Source organism: Chaetodon trifascialis, chromosome 18 (assembly GCF_039877785.1).
Source record: "Chaetodon trifascialis isolate fChaTrf1 chromosome 18, fChaTrf1.hap1, whole genome shotgun sequence".
Lineage (NCBI taxonomy): Eukaryota > Metazoa > Chordata > Actinopteri > Chaetodontiformes > Chaetodontidae > Chaetodon > Chaetodon trifascialis.
In genome coordinates this window covers 9,553,076-9,574,621 of record NC_092073.1, presented here as the reverse complement: position 1 = coordinate 9,574,621, position 21,546 = coordinate 9,553,076, and the positions used below count along the sequence as shown (strand labels likewise).

Genomic DNA, 21,546 nt, shown 5'->3' with positions numbered 1-21,546 from the left:
AAAACAACCAATTTGTCAGAATGACTGAGATTATTAGACACTTATTTACATTTAAGTTGGGGATAAGGGAACATTACAAAAGGCTGGGCAAAGAGTTAAACTGGTTAGCGGATGATGAGAGGCTCATAATGACCTCCTTCATCCTACCCACAAGTTCCCTATATGGCACTTAATGGGTGTCATCAGAGATGCCAAAACCAGTTTCAGCATACGTTATTATCTCCTTTATATTGTTATGATCTTCTTGATGATGTAAGCTAATGGTGATTTCAATATGCGGCAATGAGGATTTATCGTGTTGATGTGAAAGGAGCTGAGCTCAGAATATACAGCACAGTAGCAACCGTATCAGGATCTTTCAATGAATGTTTCATTTTTTTGGCAAACTATTAGCTCCCTGTTGGACGGGAAACTGTAGGTCTGGAAGGAAATCAAAGCAGTGCGACCCCGCTGTCTGCTATGTCTTGCTTTGTATGTGTGTGAGGGAGAGTGGAAGAGAGAGGGAGGCTGCTATACTACAGTCCTATGTTTGTATGCCAAGGGGGCAAGCCGAGGCAGTGCCTGTCCTCTGATGAGGACATGTGTTGTCTTTCATATTTCACACCCCACACCCATGGGCTCCAGCCTTGTTCAAAGGAGAGCACTTGTACTCCAGTTTAGATGTACTATTCCTTTTGATAAAGAGGAGAGGGAGTTAAATATGTGTTGTTGTGCTAGGTTAGGGCAGTGGGGAGCAGGGTTGGGTATCAAGAACCTGTTCTGAATTGGAACCGCTGCCAAATTTTTAAGAAACATAGAAACAGGACGCGTTAGGAGGCAACCTTTTCGATTCCACTCACCCATTCCTGGCAGCAAAGTTTGGACTGACTCTAAGTTCCTGTCTTCGCATCGTTGGTGTGCATGCACCGATGTGCTTCATAAATAGCTAACGCTAGCATAAAACAGGAAGCATTCATCTCATGGATGGAGAAACAGAAAACATTTCGATTTTAGAACTGTATTTCTCACCAGTTATAATTTGATAAGAACCCAAATCAACTAAATGATGACCTGCCAGTAACACGCACAGTCCATCATATTCTCAGTTTGGGCTAGATTCATTTAACTCCCCCACACCGACACCTGTTTTTAATCAGCAAAGATCTCCAGCCTTTAAATTCGTCTCTCTTTGCGATGTTTTCCGATGATCGGAAAGGCTGGCTCACAAAAGTTCAGGCCGTGACGTGGATTTACTTGAAGCAAATTACAGGGACAGACAGGTTCCTAATGCTGTTAAGCAAATTAGATCAGAGATGTGAGGCTGCATTTGTCCACATCAGGACGTAGAGCGGCGGGATGAGGAGGGGTGGGGGTGAGACACAGACAGTGCTGTTTGTTGGCTGATATTTGGAAAAACAAAGGGCTGCCTCTCTCTTTACTCCGTCTTTGTCTCTCCACCACGATCTTTGTCTCTTCTTTTGTCTCTCTGTCACTGATGGACCTGCTGTGTGTGGAATACATCATCTGCCAGTGCCTGCTTCATATCAGGCCTGGACTGATCTATCAATGACACAGCTGCCTTTGCTTTTGCCCACTGTATCGTTAAATTGCACTTTAATTAAATTAGGCCTGCTAATTATGAGGGCTTAAATCAATCACCAGGTCAATAACAAAGGCCCAAAGCGGACAGAGAGGCACAAGACTTTTTCCAAACCTCATCAATAACGGCCGCAACTGGAGCAGACCACTCCTGTACCAGAGAGCCGGAGGTTCAAACGGGTAGGAATTACTGTGAATTGAGTTATCGTCACCGGCTTTTGTCCAGAGCACTTCTTACTCTTACAAGCTCTGTGAATAATGTTGTTTGAATACGGAAGTGTTTCAAAGAGTTTGAATGTGCATAGCCTTTTGCATTAGAGTAGCACTTCAAAGGGGGTGTTTAAAGCAGATTTAGAGTTTCTGGTGCATAAAAAAAAAATAGTTCAAAAGGGATATTATGACTTTCCAGACACCTGGTTTAGGTGAGGGGAGGTGATTCTGAACAGATAATCCTGGAGGTTGAGTGCGCAGCCCCGCTGAGCAGACGGTCCCAGCTGAATCCTGGGTCTTTACCCATGCATTAAAAAGAGCTCTGTGGTGCTTTTCACAGATTAATCATCATTTTGAGCTTATTGAGTGGGAGGCCAGTCTGCTTTCCACTGCTCAGAACGTTTAATCCATCTTTCAAACTGTGAAGGTCAGTGAGTGAATGTTACCCCTGTTGAAATAATTGAGGGTGTTTGAATTTCAATGAGAGTACCCGTGGTTCAGATCTGGAATGTAATTAAATACGTTTTCTTTTTTTTTATTATTATTATTTTTCGTCGCCACTCCCGCCATCATGCGAATCAGAAGCACACTGGTTTATCGAGTAGCACGGTGGCTGCCAATAAACTGCACTCCCTGTACGGCCAAATTGTCATCCTAACTATTAACACAATAGTTACTGTGATGCAAATGTCGTATCAGCGAGAAATAACGGCAGCACTGGGAGAGAAAATGTGAACGGCTATTCACGCTAGAATTTCATTCATCATCTCTGGGACATTTTCTCCTAAAACTCTAAACGCACTGAAGAAAGAAGGAACGTGGGTGAATAATGTTGAACTATGAATAATTAAATGGTAAAATAAGTAAAGCTTTGGTACACATTGCAGTGAGTTATTACAGGGGGTGAGCAGTCTATTCCACAGATCAGCCGTTGTTTGCTGCCTTGTTTGAGCGGGGGGGAGGTGGTAAGTGGGGGCTTGTCTGTGGCATCATGGGAGCAGTATGGGGCGAGGTGGGGGGCGCTTTCCATTTCATTTTAATTGGAAGCTGAAATTCTTGGATAAGGGGCAGACAGAAAGCCATTTACTGGAGTCCATGCTCTCAGCCAGGACTAAATGAAGAGAGCCGTGTGGAGATGAGGGGCCTGTGGAGGGCCAGTAATGAGGAGACGTCCCAAAAGGCAGCCACGGCAATCTAGTGGACCCAGGAAGGTGGGGCGGGGTCTGGGTGGGTGGCAGGTGTGTGTGCATTAGTGGAGAAGGACGGAGGAAAGAGGAAGGAAATAAAGGAACAAACTGTGTTTTGTTTGCATATGTCAAGTCCAAGTTTAGACAAAATATGGACTGATTAACTGTGTGCTAGTTAGAGGATAGTTGGAGATCATCTGCTTGCCATAAATAACATGTGATAGCAATCACTGATGAGATAAGAGCACGGGGAAATCAAATCAAATCAAGTGTCACAACACATGAGAGAGATCAGAGCAGGGATCGTTCATTTGCAGCATGTAAACACTGTCCATATGTAGACAGACGGCCACAACACATGGACAGAGCACACAGAGGGTCCCGTTACTGCAGGCAAACGTGCATATCAAGGTATCCGTATTCATATTTCAGCCAATGTCCCACCTTCCAGCCCAGACACAGACACACATAAATCCCAACGAGCTAAGCAACCACACCGTTTTCAAATGGAAAAGACTGTCAGCGTGGTTCTGGTTGAGATCACGGATGCATGTGGGAACATCAGCGCATGTTGTGATGGAGCTCAGCAGGGGTGCTATTCTACACAACAGCTCCCATGTTCTGTGTACGTAGGCCATAAACAGGAGAAAATTCCAATGGAAAACTGCTCTGCAGGGAGAAGTATGGCCCATTACGGAGGTGCTCTTTGCTGGAATGACACCATTACCTCCGTCTGGGCTGTTCCAAATTCAGTGTGGGCATTCAGCCTTGAGAAATTCAAAGGATTATACCAGAGAGTTTGCATGTTTTCACACAGAAGAAGAAGTCAAAAGTATGCCAAAGTTTGTCAGAAGTTTTGAGACGTTCGCGACAGCTGCTGATGTTCATTCATTTCACTGAAATATGAAGATTAAAACTAGCATGAGATAGGTAATCTGTCACCGGGAACATAATGATACCTTTATGAAAGTTACTGTACACTTTCATGGTAGGCTCCTGCAGTCAAGCGTGCTATCATTTGTCTTCTGGGCGGTGAATTAATGCGTTGGCGGGATGCTCACACTATCCTCATCCACTGCTTAAGGTTTGGGTTTTCTCAATCAAATGTGGATAGAAAGCGGAATAGAAAGGGTGCACGGTCAAGAACAGAGCGATATCTGAATGAAACCAAGCACCTCTTAGTGCTGCAGCACAAAGTGGGTGGCTACCATGACTACATCTGTATAGGAAGAACACAAATGGACCAATTGGACGACTAACATCTCTCTCCTCCTCATCCTCTCTCTTCAGAGGTTTTCTATTCCTTGGCTCTGAAATGACACTGCCTCATTCCTCTCTATTCGCATCCAACTGTGACTGCTTTTGTTCCCCGGCTGATGCAAATGAAACGGGGCGCTTCTGCCGAGATGGCGACGCGGCCTCTTCTCACGTTTCTCTGTGGCCCCGAGATGTGGATGTTTACTGTCGGCCGGGGCCTTATTACATTCCTCCCGCAACTTAAAAGCATTGGCCCCCTAATGGGACCTATAAAACGGTGAGAAAAGCCTATTGTGACAATGGGCCTCATTGTGTCAGAGTGGGCTTATTTGGCACTCTGTGGAGAGTGGAAATGTGTGGCATATTAAAAAAAATGAGAGAGGGAAAGAGAGGGCGAGAGAGTAGAAAGGACTCAAATAAATACGAGTGAATGACTTCACGCTGTGGGAAACCCAGCACTGTCAATCACCCAAGTCCATCTAGCGCCAGTGTCGGGCATAAAAATAGATTCGCTGTTTGGCTGCAGTTGTTGCAGAATACGCTTTCATCCGCCTCTATAGGTTTATTTCTTTCTTTCTGTCCTTGGAGTCAGATTTTGGTGCTGATGGTTTTTGAATGATCCTTCAAGGAAGACATCTTTTTGGGCTTGGGTGTAAACAGCAACCTCATGCTCCTCCTACAAAAGATTCAGCATTCCCCTCCACGGCCCAGACGCTGCCCTCTCTGAGAAAAGTAATTTAATTCAACTGAAAATACCAGGAAGATAAGCACAAAATGATTTCACCTAAAGAACGTGTTAAGAGTGTGCATCTTCCCCTCCCAGCTTTGTTCTCTGCTGCCCATGCTGGTTTGGCTCCATGCTGGCGGCCCTGTTTTATTCCCTGAAGTCATTATTGTCTTCGGCTAAGGTGCCCCTGCTCCCTGTGATTTGTGGGTAATGAGCTGGCACCCCCCTGCCCGTGTTCAATTATTCTCATTGAGAAAGTGATTTCTCACTCCACGGAGCAAATCGGAGAAGGCGAAAGCGTGAACTCTAATCAAGAATTAACACGTTCACAACCAGCAGTGCGGAGAGGGATAGCCACCCTGATACTGTAAAGGTGGTGTAGGTGTGGACGGACGGTAGAGGGACAGACGAGGGACAGCCGCTGAGGTAAGTAGATTTGCCTTGAAAATCCTGTTCGAGTACATCCACTCACACTCAAGGAAAAAAGGGAACTTGTCAAATAGGTGATGTGTTTACAAATGAAGCACAGACAGCCTTGCTGAAGGGCTGTTTGTGGTGATGAGGTGAATATGCAAGCTAGAACAACATCTGAGCAGTAATTAAGCACAGAGAGAAGGAGCAGAAGCAGGAGAGCAAACCTTCGAGACAAAAATAAAGAGGAGGAGAGACGAAGAACACCCAGAGTTTCAGTTTCAGCTCGTCCTTTATGCTTGAAACTTGATATGCCGCTTTACACAACAATCGAGGTGATACAAGTGTTTTAAACTACTGAATATGACCATGACTAAGGGCTGACTGGAGACCTGCATTCTCATACTTCTCCAATGCAATATTTTGACCACACTCCTCATTTATATTGTTTCTGTTGTTTACTTTTATTTCCCAGATGCTTTTTCAGAGGCTTTTCCGCTCTGAGCACCATCAAATTCCAAAGAAACTTTTAATTCTCACGGGCAAGTTTTTGCATGCAAGTATATGAAAGATGGCACAAAAAGCTCTCGGGGGGTTCAAAAGACATCACTTTCAGCCTTCTGAAGATCGGATCTTTCAAGCTCTAATCTGAGCTGTCTTGTCACGCGCGCATCGACACACAGCCTGCAGAGCAAGACAGGTTAAACATTTTCAGGGAAGGAGCCTGCGGATAGATATGGGCGTTGGCAACTTCCAAAAAACTGTCCCGCTGGCGGCCTTTTCACACACTGTCCTTGGAAACTACATTTGTCTGTGGTGTTGGGATTAAGTTGTGAAAGTTGTTCTGAATTGTTAAGCACTTATTTCTATCATTCTTATTCTCTGTCTGTCCCTGTGTGTGTGTGTGTGTGTGTGCGTGCGTGTGTGTGTGAAGGTGAGAGGAGAGCCATCCTGAATGCTAAAAGAGCCAAGAGAGAAGAGTTCACGAGCAGGAAAACAGGTGGACGATTCACCTGCTCTCAATATAACATACTGGACACACACACATACGCGCGCGCACACACACACACACATTAAGGCTCGTGCTAATTATCACTGCCATTTATTTTTAACAAAGATGTTGAGTTAATAATGACATGTTAAATGGAATAATTTTTCTAATTGCTCATTTACACATTTAAGATCTACTTCCCTGCTGAGGAATGAATCAACTAAATGACACTGCCAACAGTGTGTGCACGCGCGTGTGTGTGTGCTACCTGCTCTCATTGTCGCAGCGCACACACTTATTTAATGACAGAATTACACTACATCTGTAATGCATTTTGCTGCTGCAGGGTGTGTGCACAATTCCATACACAGCTGGTGGCTGAAATATATCGAGATAAAACTTTCCGAGCAAAATGATGCAATTTAGACTTTGCTTTTTCGAGTTATACTAAAGAAAAAATGTGCTCAATTCCAAAACTCTGGGCACATTTTTGTATTTTTACATCCCCAAATATTAGGAAGAATACAGATACATTATTGTAGGGAAAGTTGTCTTGTTGCTTGCTCCCAGTACAGGAAGATTAGATGCTTGGTCTTCCATAAAGGAGGAATAAAAAGGAGGATGTTAAGCGACACATCAGCAGGTGCGTGGTTGCTCTGCTATCCTCTTTTCTTTTAATTTGTTGTACAAGAAACCAAAAGAAAAAAGCACAAAAAATAATGAACACTGAGACATATAGACATACAGAGAGGCATTTTAGTGTCATTTGTCATTAGAGTTCTGAAAAGTGTCCCATCTCATTGAATAAAACATGCAAAACAACAAACGCGGTGGTGAGAGTATTCAGATCTGTTAGTTAAATAAAAGCCGCACTCCCATATTGTAAAAATGGCCAATCACAGTCTACCTATCTCATATTCATGCAGCCATAACGGCAAAAGTAAAACCTTCGTCCAGAGAGGCAGCTCAGCCAAAGTGGCAGGCAAAGTGCCGTTTTCACTACGAATTCACTCACCAACAATAGGCCGGCTCAATCAAACAAGCACTACAAGTCAGCGCAATGCTACCGCTAACCAAGCCCACTTGAAGATGAAAAGAGGAGGTGACCAGTGCTAAATGAGGCTTAAAAAGCAGTGCAGGCCTCGAAAGAAATGCCGGAAAATAAACCAGCTCTGGTCTGTCAGGGGTCGTGACATTCCGGCAGGGGTTCAGTGGCGATGCCTGATTAAGAGAGGAGAGGCCATTTTGGCACTGAAGGCTTCACTGTTCTCAGTCAGGTGAGTGGCTGGGCTGGAGTGTGTCTGGTGAGCAGCCATTTATGCATTACTCACAGAGGAGGAAAACACGATCCACCAGGAAAGAGTGGAAGAGCGTAGAGCTTGTGTAATCTATAGTCAGATTTGCTCTTGAATTAAATTTTCTTGAGGTAATTCTTGCATGTAGGTGAGTTAATTCAACTACCCAAACTGTCAAAAGTCATTAAGTCAGACTAGTGGTCTTATGAGCAGTAGCTAGAATCACAAATTTGTGATTCGCATTAGAAACTTAGGGTTAAATGAATTGCTGAAGTCGATACTTTGTGCAGCAGAGAAAGAGAGCGGGAAAGAGAAACAGAGAAATGGGAGGAAGGCTACAAACAGAGATAATACTTAATAGAGAAAAAGGAATAGGAGAAAAACGGGTCTTTTTTTGAGGGTTCTGCTGTGTGCCTGGAGTCAATGTTGAATACACAGCAGCACCTACTGGTCAGGCCCACTGGGCAGCAATTAGAACATATACGGTAAGCACATCTCATATGCATATATGCATAGAGTGAAGTGCTCTTCTATAGATTCAACATGCACAAGGGCACTATGAACCTCTCTGGGGCCAGGGAGAATTAAGAGGTAAGTCCCAGATAAGTTGAAGGTCCCCTCTGCAGTGAGACTGACCACACTGCTCTGGAACGTGGACCCTATGGCACACAGCAAAACCCCCCCAGACCTGCTCTTTATCAAACATCCGCCCAGATTTAACTGAACTGCAAGCATACGCACAGACAAGCACTGCACACAGCAGACAGCGCTGGAGAGAAGAGAGCTGAAGACGGTGGACGGGGGTGGTTAGAGGGGAGAGCTCACCTGTTTCTAAGTCATTCAGAGACACAAGCACAGACAGAAAGAGAGAGAGAAAGAGGCTGTGACAGTCAGGCAGGGTTTGGGGTTACTGCTGTGTTTTCCCTCCATGCTCAACTGCTCTAACATTGCCTGAAGCTTGCCTCGGGGTCTGCAGACTGTGTGGGCTTTACCAACATGCTAGTCAGGAGAGTAGACTGAGTTCACTCACCAACAACGACACAGAGAGTTAAATGCTAACTTTTGTGCAGAATGGACTTGCCCAAGGGTTTTAGTGTCATATTTTATTCTATTTCCATTTTGTCCGCGTACTCTGACTCTGTTTGCCGGTGCATTCATTGCATGTTTAATGACACAAGCGAATATGTAGCTGTTGTTCGACAGTATAGTCACCATAAAGCAAACCAGCAGCAGAGCTGGCTTGTCAGTCTGAAAGGAAAGAGCCTACAGATTTCCAAAAATACAAAAATCAGCTCAAACACTCATTGTTGAGTCAAACTAAAGGTCAACTGGCTGCTCCACTAGACATTTGGACAAAAAAATCAGAGTAACACTCTGGCTGACAAATACTGGAATTATTCTTTAAAACAAGTCACATTTCTTTTTGTTGCAGACATTAATTGTGCCTAAGTTGAACAGTGGGAAGACTAGTAAAACAACAAAACAACTGTTGGCTTCTAACTGAAGTGAGAGAGGACAAAAAGAACATTTTGTAGACAAATCAGTTCACAAATCTGCCAATCTGTGTTTGTTCGGTGAGAAATCTTTGATGTGAGAATAGAAAAGGAAAGGAGTGCGTTCACACTGCTCCCTGCTCTCTTCTTCCGGATTGAAGTTGAACGGACTCATCTCCTTTCAAGGTGCTGGCTCGATGATTTAGCTGGGCACCTCGCCACTTCGGTTTCCTTTAAAACTCGCCAGACAAGGTGTCTCATTTAGACAACAAAGGGAGGGAGGCACTCCGACAGTTGGAGGCTTGATCAAAGATGTCTGATCAGACCTGTTCCCACTCAGACATGCTTTTGAGTCGCTTATGTAATGCTTTAGTTTTCTTTCTGTCTCTCTTAAGTCTCTCTCCTTTTCAATTTGTCATGGGCACGACTGTTTGAAACAGCATTTTCCACAAACAGCAGTATGCTGAGAATCACCGAGTACCAACACACTAAATGAATTCAGGCTATTTTAAGACAGTTTCCTGCGTTTTAAAAATAACACATGATAATCAGCATCTATAATAAATGATCTCTGCACCTATCAGTGTCTCTGAAACCCTTACATCCAGAACTTTTTGGAAACACTTGATAAATCTGTGTCCCTCCAAGCGAGCCATTTTGATTGGGTTAAATCCCTCTATGATTGACAGCTGGTGTCAGTCCGGACTCTGGCACAGCTCATGATAATGGCCTCCAGTGCCTCATGAAGGCCACCAAATAATACAGTGGAGAGGCACTCAGCCAGATCCAAATGTGTGTGCGCATGTGTAAGCGTGTGTGTGTGTGTGTGCGCACGTGTGATGCTGAGTGGGAAGGCCCATTAGCATTCATCAGCGGGATAATAGGGCCGGCGTTAATGTCAGCTGTTTATATAAAGAACAACTCATAAAGCCCTGGCGTATATGGGCTGATATGCTTTTCTCCACGCTGCATTTGGCGTCGTGTGTGGAAGGGTGGCGAGGGACTGGAGGGCCCGAGGTCTCAGATGGAACCGTTTGACACTAAACTGAATTTATTGACTGGTTAGATAAACATAGGACAAGGTGGGCGGATACAACTAGAGGACAGAATCGCACACTGTACAGATAAGGGTGTCGTCAACCAACCTCCCCAGAACCTCTCTGGTATTTTAAGCATGGAAGTCAATGTGTCGTTTTAGTCGACCTGACTCCACATTTCTAATTCATAGCAGGGGGCGGGAAGGCCTGCTTAAATATAAATGGCAAAGTAAAGCACTTTAAGAGTGTGCCAAGCGGTGCGGGCACAAGGTAGCTGCTTCACCGACATCAGCCGCTGAAGGAAAAAGATTTAATGTTGGAAGAAGTGTTTCGAGATGAAGGGTACAGTATGATGCACGAAGTTAAGAAAAGATGCCGCGGAGTGTGACGCACACACCCACGCACGTATACATTATACAAAGTAAAGAGCGCACTGACAGAAATGAGTGCGATGCCCTTTCTTAGTTTTCTTTGTTTTTGCCTTTATCTTCACTCATAAAGCAGAACAAGAAAGTACAGGAGATAAATAATCCATGATAAACAAACAACTGCTAATTAGTGTGATTTTGCTAAAACCTTGGTGTGTGTGTGTGTGTGTGTGTGTGTGTGTGTGTGTGTGTGTGTGTGTGTGTGTGTACACTCATTATCTCCGCCAGCGCTTTAGCACTGATCACAATTCTTTTTAATTAACCCACGCTGTGTATTTTTATCTTACAATTCGGTGCTGCTGTGCTGCACGCCCATCAAACAGACAAAGAAGACAAAATATCAGTCATGTGTGGGAGGGAAAGACAGTGATCAAGACTGAGATACAGTGAGTCAAGGGAAGAAACAACTGGGCGACAGGGCGCCTCTTTGAAACCTACGCTGTGTCACCTCTAATGAGGGGATTTGTGTTTTGCGAATCATCTTAGTCACACAACTGTCAGATTACAAAGACTCAGGTAGCACTGAGAATTAACCGCCGCATGCTCTGCACCGCTCCTGCTGTTATCCATTAAATGTTTACATACTGATGTTGATATAATTCCGGCTCTGAAATAATAATCCCATATTTTAGGAGATTTCTTTTTTGAGTATTAACCTGGAAACAATCTTGGAAAAGTTTTTTTTTTTAGTGTTAGTGCATTTAGTTACTGTGTAGCACTGCTAATTTCCATACTGAGATCAAATCAGTCACACAGATATCAGATCAAATAATAATATCAGATCTAAATGCAAACGCCGATGGATCAGATGCCATCAGACAGCCCTAAAATGTTCTTTGTGCCATGGCTAGATGCACAAAACTCTCACTAAAATAGCTTCTTTTTCATTGGATTGCTTTGTCCTGACAGACTGTCTAGCCAGAGACAAAAAGCTTAAGAGAACACGAACGCACAAGAATTAAAATTCAAGGATTTAAAGAACGATAGCCTCCATAACAATGACACACAACCTTGGCCATGTTGATTTTTAATGAGACTAGAAAGAGAAAGGCACACAGACTACCCAGAACCCCGCAGCACGGCAGCCCAGACATTCAGGTGAGAGCTGGCAAGCTAAATGGAATAAAGAGCAACATGTTGACAGCTTGAATATCAATCAACTCTTTTTCATTTTGACTCTTCTCCCTCAATTACTTCTGCATTCACTTTACACTTCTTTCCACATCTCAATATTTCACACCCTTTCTTTGCCAGTTTCTTTTTCTATAACGTGAAGGGCAGATTAAACACTTCCTACACAAGTCAAAGCAGGTAACTGAGGCAGTGACGGGCTGAGACTGACAGACAAACTGGGAGAAATCCTCTGCACGGGGAGCTCAGCGCGTCCGACACCTCCCAAGGTCATTTCTGCTCTCCCTGCAGAGAGCCTCTGTCACTTTTAATAACTTTTAAAGGGAACATTTTTTCTCTTCTCTGACAGGCTGAGGAGGAGAGGGACCAGTCACGGAGTGAGACAATCACAAAGTGCCGACAGTGCGAGGAGGTGTGAAGTGAGGAGACGAGCCTGCAATGACTAACAGTACGCTGTTACTTTATGAAAAGTCGAGCTACATAAAACGGAATTATGAAGTCTGATGTCAGTCGCCATTTCTGCTTCAAGTTAGCTCGGGCAGTGAGCAGTCAGGGCGACTTTAATCACTACTCTGTTACTGCTGTGCTTACCAGGGTTGTAACACTATGGCAGGACATGATGTGCTGTGACACAGTGCAGCATCATGAGAAACATACAGACAGAGAGAGGAGAGAGGTACAAACTCAACTCATGCCACACTTTAAGGTGCTCTGGATTAACGTGTCAACCAAATGGCATATGATGCATGTTAGTGTCACTAAGTGGGATATGTTATTATGGCAACAGGGCTGCCAAGTAGGCATGGAAACTACTCTTGTATGCAGATAATAATACTTGCCAGAAATAGAGTACACAGTATGTGCTATCTATAGGGATGCACTGATTCGGTTTTATCCAGGACTGCAACTCAATCTGAACTTTCCGTACTGCTGAGAGCAGTGTTCACTTTGTCAAAAATGTAAAATCTGGAACTTATTGTGATTGTGTTTATGTAAGGTAACATGAAGCCAGGGGGTTGCTGTGACACCAAAACCTGAGGTGGCGGCCCAACATGACCGGGGGATTGGGAGAGATCGATAGTGAAACTGTCCTTCGCTTGGGCTGGTCTTGTCATGGTTCACAGTCACTCAGCCTAATTAGGTCCTGAGCAACATGGCAGACACCAAGGCTGGGCATCTCCACATTTCCAGTGTAGTTTGGGTTGATTTGAAATGCTTTTATTCTCAAATAAGTAGCGTTTTCCAGTCTTTAAACTTTCAAAAATCACTACTTTTGTCGTCCACCTCCATACCTGTTCCTGTCGGTCAAGCCATCGGTCCACCATTGGATGGTTGGCACTGAGGGAAGAACGAGTCATCTCTCTCTGGAACTGAGTGGTCCAGCCACTCGCATCACGAGGAAGACTCCGATAGGCATGGCCTCCTCGACCCTGCAAAGGACCGGGAAGGGGTGCGGAGATTTACTTCACTGCACGGACGCTAGTAAAGGTTTACTTATACTTATCATAACACTGCTGCCACAAGGACATGACGGGCATAAAATTAACCATCTAAAATCCTTCATTAACAAACTATTATATGGACTGATCCTTCCTCCATATTTTTGCCTTAAAACAGGCGGCTTTGTGGGCTGGTGCTATCTATAGCGGCTGGGTGACAGGCATTCTGTGATGGAAGTCGGTTAGTTTATCTTGGATTTGTGCCACACACCAATACTCTGTTGTTCATTCAAGTCTCACTCCATTCCACCCTCACCCCTAACCCTTTCCCACAGCTAAACCTGAGCCGCTAATAAGAGGCCTCTTATAATAAGACAGCCACAGCTGAGCTCTTCCATTACACAGAAAGCACCTTCCAAAATGCTCCTGCCAAGGTAATATCAAACACCAGCAGACTTGAGCAGACTTATTATAATGGTCGTGAGCACAAAAACGCACACAAGCACACTAGATTACATTCCAGACATGCTCGCCTTGGCATTGTAATCCCGGCGATTGAGGGTCATGGTGTCTGAAGCTATTTGAATAAAAATGAAAGCAAATGAATATTAAAAATCACAGTGGAGACAAAGATTCACAAAGACAAGCAAACAGAATGTGAACGACTGAAGGTCTGATGAGTTACCAAGCGACAGAAACAGAAGTTTGGATTTCATTAATGAGATATCACACAAAAAAAATAAAAAAGTTACAAAAACTCAGAGGTGGCAGCCGAAAAGGTGAACAAAGGCGAAAGAAAACATGTTAGGATCAGTGAGTAATGAAATAGCAGCAAACAATGCAAAAGAGAGCGGGAGACAGATCCCTATCCCCAGCAGGCCATAATGAGCCATGTGTGTTTTAGTGCAGCTGAATGTGGCGTGACGGGGCCTGAGGAAGCACTGCAGACAGGACTGTAAAACTCAGCCGGACACGTGGGCTCCACTGAGACGCCCCTTGATAGCCACCATGGCCTCTGTCCCCACTGTGCAACACGGCGCGACAACGGACCCCTGTCCACAAACTTTTACGACACATCAGATCGTAAAATGTGGAGAAACCAAGATACCAGAGAGGTAGCAGTAAATCACCGGGCTCGTATCCACTGCTTAATCCCCTCAGCTGACTGTGCTAAGCGTGGAGAACCCAGAGTATGAGGTATTGTAAAGTCATTGGGAGACGTGATGAGTTTACAGTGCTAGCTGATGACTGAAGACTCCCGTTGGCTTATATTCTGGAGATTTAGCAGAACCGAGCCGTACTCAGCCATAAGTGGACTCAGAGGGAATTGAGCACAACATGGCCGGCTGGAGTGTGTAAAGGAAATCATCCCAGACAATGAGGAGACACAACGGTGTATGGCTTGTATCCATACGCTCTCTTGGCAACGCTATTCACTGATGTATGGCTCCCTATGACAACAATGTTAGCTCCAAGACCTAAATACAGTACATCAAAGTCAATGCCGGCTAATACGTTCAACATCTGCTGTTGATTGCCAGAAAATAGACTTGGACTGACGGCGAATATACAAGAGCTGGATGTATGAAAGATAACCATTACCTGCCACTGATGGACGTCAAGAGCTAAATGGGACACTTGAACTTTACGTTCAATCAAGCTTCATTTCTAAAATCTATACAATGTGCAACACTTCACCCCAAACTCTCCTCTCCGCCCCACGGGCTGGGGAGTGTGCTGTTAACACTGTTGAGCCTCTGACAACTAAAGTGTCTTTAAATAGGATTATCAGACACAGCTTCCAGATGCACTAATCACGTGGAGGTTTGCCGTGTCACGTTCCAAGCACTCTATCATCTCCCTTTTTTAACCTCCCTGTTTCATAGGGAACATATCTCTTTCTCAGCAAGAAGTAAAGGTCTGTCAGCACCACGTGGGGGCAGCCATTTTGAGAAGTTAATTGGCTTCCCTTCTCATTCGAAAGCCGCAGGGGGGATGTACCTGAGCTATGCTTTTCTTAAGATTTATCAGCGGCTTAAAAAGCCTCAGAAAAGCTGAATCTGGAACAAAGAAAAAGTGTTTAACAATCTCTGCTCGTCTTTTTGGAAGACAAGAAGGGGTGTTATCAGAAGGAACTAGTTTCAGATAAAGACTATCCACGCCACGGCTGGATATCTGCACGCAGGGCAGCACAGGTTTCATATCTAACGGTTATTTCTTTGATTTGAGGTGCAGAGGAGAAGGAATGAAAATGAGGGAAGCTGTGAGGAAGTTAAACAGAGAGACTGCTGGAGGTTGGAAGATTTCAGAGCACATATCTCTGACATTATAATTGATGCAGCTCCAGAACATCTGCAACACTGCAGAAAATAACTCCCGGGCAAGATGCTGTTTGAATCACTATGTACTACTTGAAAGTGGTGTAATGCAGAATTAATGCAAAGTCGATCTTTTTCAAGTTCTGTTGAGTTTTAGCACATTTTTAGATTCACAGAAAACTGTTGTTTTTTTCTTCTCTCTTGATAGCAGTCCGAAATCAAGGTCACATTTTAAATTATCAGTGCATCGCTGACCAGATTTCTAAGCTACCTTTCGTTCCAGGCTGCCGATGCCGGCGCTCGTGTTCGGTTTGTTGCTGTGCTTTTGGAAGCCGGCAGTTGTGGACCAGCGAGTTGGATTCTTTCTGGACGGTTCCTCTGGACCCACCGGGACTTCACCCGGGGGAAGGCCGGCCAGGGAGGGATCACTGCTGCGACGGACATGGAGAGGCATGTCTGTGGAGGAGAACGTGGAGCACAAAGGAAACAAAGGAAAAGGGAGAGTGGAGACACAGCAGGTTATAGCAACATCAAACCACTTTCTACTTGTTTCCACAACAGCACACTTCTGGGGCCACTCTTCTGCCTGGTAACCATTAGACCCCGAAAGTATCTCCTCGAATGCGCTACATGTCAGCTGAGACATGGGAAGTGGTGATTATAGTGTTTCCATAAAAGGTCTATTGAGCCCAAAAGGAAATATTGTACAACTCAACTATGAGAGGTTTGGCTTGGCTTGAGCTCTTGAGGTAAAGAAATATACTGCAAATATAGTTTGAGCTGGAAAATGACCCAGGCAGCCATAATAAAAAGTAAATATGAGAAAAAAAAAACGTGTGAAAAATAATTGAACTCCTCTCTTAGCCTAGCCAGCTAAAAATAACAAATACAATTGTAATTGCGACAAAATTGTTCATATATCATGATCTGACTCTCAAGAAAAGGGTCTTTTTCACACACTGCATTACCGACTGAAGCTGATTCTGGAAAGTTTCCCGGAATTGAAGCCAAAACCAAAATTACCCCAATTCTAAAAGAAAGTGCACAGGAAACGCTGGCCCATGTTACAGCCGCCACATTGACCGATCTGCAGAAGTTCATCAGCTGCCAGAACATCTAAAGGGAATGAAGTTGCTCCACACTTCACACTTCAGTTAAAACATTCAGTGAGAAATCCTGATTTCTGTTATGCGGGGAAGGCAATATATCTGTGAGCTGCAGTTTGAATCATCTGGATTTTCCCAAAAGGCCATATGGATTTGTTTATGACGTTCTAGCAGCCTGCATGTTACACCCATAATTATGCAAATAGTTGGGTAACCACCTGTCATCCATCGGCGGATCATTGCAGCGAGCATATGCCGTTGCTAAGCTCCCATCTGATTCACCAGAGACAAGTCTTGGTTGTGGAAGCAGCGCATTTTAATCACGGCTTACGCTGTGCCGCAACTCGTGCGTATTTAATACTGTGACAAGACCGGGGAGTTTAGAATGCAAGTGTTTCTCGTGACCGCCTGCGGGGCAGCCATGAATGAAGTCAGAATTATGTGACTGAATTCCAAAAATAAAAGGGGAGATCAGCATGTGACTGTCAGTGCCTTTATGCTCCAGACAGAAAAATCACACCTTTGCTTCCCATATTCTGTCAAAACACGAAGCATCTCTCAGTGACAACGCATCCCTTCTCCCATGTCCTTCACCTGTGCTTGCTCTAATATGCTCACATCATAAAACATCCCTTCTACCCCCCTCCTCATTTCAGTCCCACACCCACTATTTAATCCTCTCCTACCTGATTCGTGTAGTGGTCTACATTTAGGTTCTACAGTCCTCCCACATACAAAGACGGCGGCTGCATATGTTATGTTTTATTTACTTATGAGGCCTCAGGAACAGCAGACCAGTATCCTGGAAGTCACATCTATATTGGACAACTCAGCACCACAGCAATTTATACCCAGTGCCAGTGAATATGCAGTAACTACAGCGGTCAGTGTGAGTTTCTCGCGGTGGTGGATGAATGTGCAGCACATTTGACTTTCACGTAGGAAACCAGAGTCTGTGGCTCATCAGAGACATACAGAGGAGACAGGGAAGACACAGGAGCACTTCCGGGTCTGACGGCCCTACCAGCAGGACAATATCGTTTGCCTGCGCCTTCCCAAAGCGTCACAAATCAGGACTCAGTCGAGCACAGAGCCTCATACAGATGTCCTCTGGTTGGTGATGCTGCATCACTTTCAATACGTTTTACAGTAGTTTAATGGTGATTAAATCTCATTTGACATATGTGAATGCAAACTATTTCTGACCATTAAATTCAAACAGTATGCTGCAAAACCCCTTCTTGCTGTTGCCAACTTTATTGCATCACTTCCAAAGCTCGCAGTACGGTTGATGCCTGCGCAGAAACATTTGCGTCATTATCCCGTTTTTAGTGAAAAAGTTCTTTTGTCACAGTATGCCTCGCAGCGCAATCCCCTCCTCTCACTATGTGTGAGCAGGGGCACTCTGGCGGGGGCATGACTATATGATGAAAACTGGAAACTTCTAGGAACTTTCTCAGTCACCAAAAAGTGGAGTTGGCAGCAGGGGTTTCAAACTACTTTTAAAAAGTAGCTTCAGTTAATAAAACTCTCTGTTGCTCATGAGGGAATCATCGCTGCAAGTCAAGTTCTCACACAGTAGCAGGTAGCTTGTAAAACCGCACTTTCAAAGCAGCTTTCCCAACACTCTGGTAAAAGTTTGATCGTCCTCGTTACCAAACCGCTCTCACTGCTGACACAGGCCACGCCAACAAAACTCACCGGCAGCCTTTAATATATTCTGTCCTCTGTTACAAATGTGTTTCATTTATTTTGACCGTTGTCTGTAGGCTTAAGGAAACCACAGCTAGCAGCCAGACAGCCAGTCACTGTGCGTTTACTCTTAAATTAGGTTGAAGATTCAATAATGGCATTTAATAGACTTTGCCCCCTCTCTGTAACTGCTGGTTCACGTCCAGTTCAAGGCTCTAATGGCATTCACCTCGGACAGCGGGGGTAATTAATGCCCAGTATTATCCTACATGACACAAATAGAGAAAGAAAGGTAGGGGGAGTGAGCTCCATGGACACAGGGAAAGAATGAGGAGGGAAACAAGGATTAAATGACGCCAAGTAAGGGATGAAACAATACAGATGAGATTATATGAATTTGAAATTTCACATCAAATCTCCACACCGTGTTTTCTGTCTCAGAATGAAGCTTTTTATACGAGACTTTTAAATAAAGCTTTGTCTTTTGGTGTGTCTGTGTGTGTGGACAGGGAGTTACACAAGACACTTGACGTGGATTAAAAGCCTTGGTGTTTTTCCCAGAATACCTCAAGGCTCGGCTCTTACTGGACGTTTATCTGGGTCTTTTGAAACCATGACAACAACAATCTTGCTTTATGTGACATGACTGTTTCCAGATGCTGACAGAATAAAATGTCCATTGTTTGGGACTAATCGTTTATTTATATCCTTTGAAAACCATACTTGCTCAACGTTCACGCTAAATAACGGAATTAAATCAAAGTGCTGCAGATAAAGAGAGTTGGAAGAGCCTGCAGCTGAACTCAAACATTTCTATAAGACACGCAGCATTGCATCATGTGTTGATACATGATGTGATTTAGAGGATGTAATATAGTGTTGCATTTATAAGACACAAGATTAGGCCAATCTCGTTTCAATTTTATCAGATGCTGATCACGATTTCCCTCCAGATTTAGTCACACATGAGTGAGATACACAAAGGATTTATGTGAGTCCTCTGACCCTGTTTGCACTATGAATGCATGCTTATATACAGGGGTGCACATACCCGGTATGCAAGCATGCACGCATGTGTAACGTCCAGTTGTTCCTAAGCACAGCTCCGTGGCTTCTCCCAACCTTTCACAAGGCCAAACATGCAGATCCTCTGTCATCTGACGCTGAGGGTTTTGCTTTATTGAAGAAGCGAGGACTGAATGTTGGAGGTGTATACTGATGTGAAGGGGGAACACATATAATGCAGAGCATTGCACAAACTATCAGTGGTGTGTGGGGTGTGCATCAAACATCATCATCTCAAAAGTTATGTGCACTCCTGCTTATGCATCAACTAATAACGTCTGGCTGTTTTATGATGCCACTGACATCTAATCATTGACAAGAATAGCGTTTTCCCATTTAGTGAGGCTTCTCTTTAATAAAATGCTGATTAATCATTATCGTATGATAAATAAGAGAGCTGTTAAGCAGCGTGTGCTTGTTTATGTGTACTCTGTTTAGAAGGTCACAATATGAAGATTCTCCCCCCCCTCCCCGTTCTCCCTGACCAATTTTCCTCCACTTAATTTGTGATGGGATTATCCCTGCAACCAAGGGTTTGGTTGGTCCCACGTTTAATAACCAGTGCCACCACTTCAGACCGAGCCAGCCATCGATCCAGGCTGAGGTGGGAGTGAGACCGTTCGGAGGGGGGGTGCTGGCTAATAAAACGAAGCTCTAATCCAGCCCCTGTAGTGAGGGATTATGGCCAGGGTGCAGGGTCATAGAGATATACACACATCACAATTCACCACAGGGAGAGGTCAGACTCTCCTGGGGCTATTACCTCGCCTTGCTTTGTCCTTTATTTATCTTTCACACTCACCTTGTTTGGAGGAGAAATATATTAGCTTGTATAAATCACCCTGGATAAAGATATTGCCTTATATACACAGAATGAAAGTCAATATTAAAGTCATTTAGTTTAGCATTAGATTGACGAATCTAAGAAAATCTAAACGCTTTCAGCTCATTCGATTCAATGCTGGATGCCCAGCATGGGCACATCTCCTGATTTTTAGTATTCCTATGGCCAGTGGAGCCAGCAGGACAGTTTGAAATGGGAGGGATTGCATTTTTAGCCGGCACCTTGCTTCAGTTACAAGCTGTTCCTTATTCACTGGCAAAAAGCACTGAGATTAATCATCATGAAACTAAAGCCATAAATGACTTGTTAAGAATGACAACCAGTCGTACAACTGGGCTCACTGTTGTGATGTTAAGAGCATTTCGTTCATCTAAATGCCATCTTTAGCTCTGACACAGATAACATGCCCAAACTACGTAAAAGCCTATTGCAGGTGTTCCACAAGCATTATTCAGCATGTTGGCTTTGTTTTGCCAAACATATCAGAAAATGTGTAGTGAAAGGTCGGGGAAAAATGGTGATCCTGTGACACCAATGACAGACCAATAAACAGTGTGTCGGTCCAATCAGGGAAGGGTTAGAGTTGTTGTAAGCGATAACTGTCAATCATCTATTGTTAAGTAATGCTTGTTTCAGTTGTAACCGTCAGCATGTGCCCTTTTCACAGTCAAAAAGACCTGCCATCAGCCATTCACAGAACATATTCAGAAATGAACTGAGGCTATACTAAAACATCCCAGAGACATCTTGACTCGCAATCTTTTGCAATACTCAAATCGTGGGTTACGGATATGACATTAAACATAATTTTGTATTTGCGTGGCCAATTTCTAACCAAATATTTATTCAGACACTAATTTGAAGGAAAAAAAACACCCTCCTCTCCTTTCCAGTTTGAAAATCAAAGCAAACACTGATAACAGCGCACCAGCTGGTGTGTCGGTCAATCGGGAGTACAGAGGGTTTATGCTGCTGCCCGATTGGAGATAACCGTCCGTCTTCCGTCCACTTTAAATAATATCCGTCTCATGCGAGCATCTTGTCAGACAAAATAATAGTAAATACCATCATTTATCCCGGACAAGATGCTATTCTGCTTTATAGATGAGGACGTGTTGAGGACACCCAGCCTTTAGAGGCCTTTGAGGTCTTCTTCATGCATTTGTGCTCTAGCGTATTTGTACATGTAGATGCTGTTACCTTGAAAAAGGACATTTCCCCTTTAAGCTGTTGTCAAGTCATATGCTAAACATGCTTACTTAACAGCCTGAGGTGAGAAATGAGGAAGCCACTGGGACGACAATGTCCAGAGGAGTATTTCACATTTCTTAGGAGCT

At 44.1% G+C, this 21,546-nt stretch overlaps 1 protein-coding gene across 2 annotated transcripts in view; it reads right to left on the bottom strand.

Moving 5' to 3' along the window:
- Positions 1–21,546, bottom strand: part of LOC139346829 (partitioning defective 3 homolog) — a 314,486-nt gene that overhangs the window by 177,089 nt on the left and 115,851 nt on the right. For both annotated transcript variants that reach the window (XM_070986146.1, XM_070986145.1), the window contains exons 4-5: positions 15,774–15,958; positions 13,038–13,175 (exon numbers count right to left, since the gene is read on the bottom strand). In XM_070986146.1, coding sequence (XP_070842247.1) covers positions 13,038–13,175; positions 15,774–15,958 — 323 coding nt within the window. The remainder of the gene's footprint in view (positions 1–13,037; positions 13,176–15,773; positions 15,959–21,546) is intronic.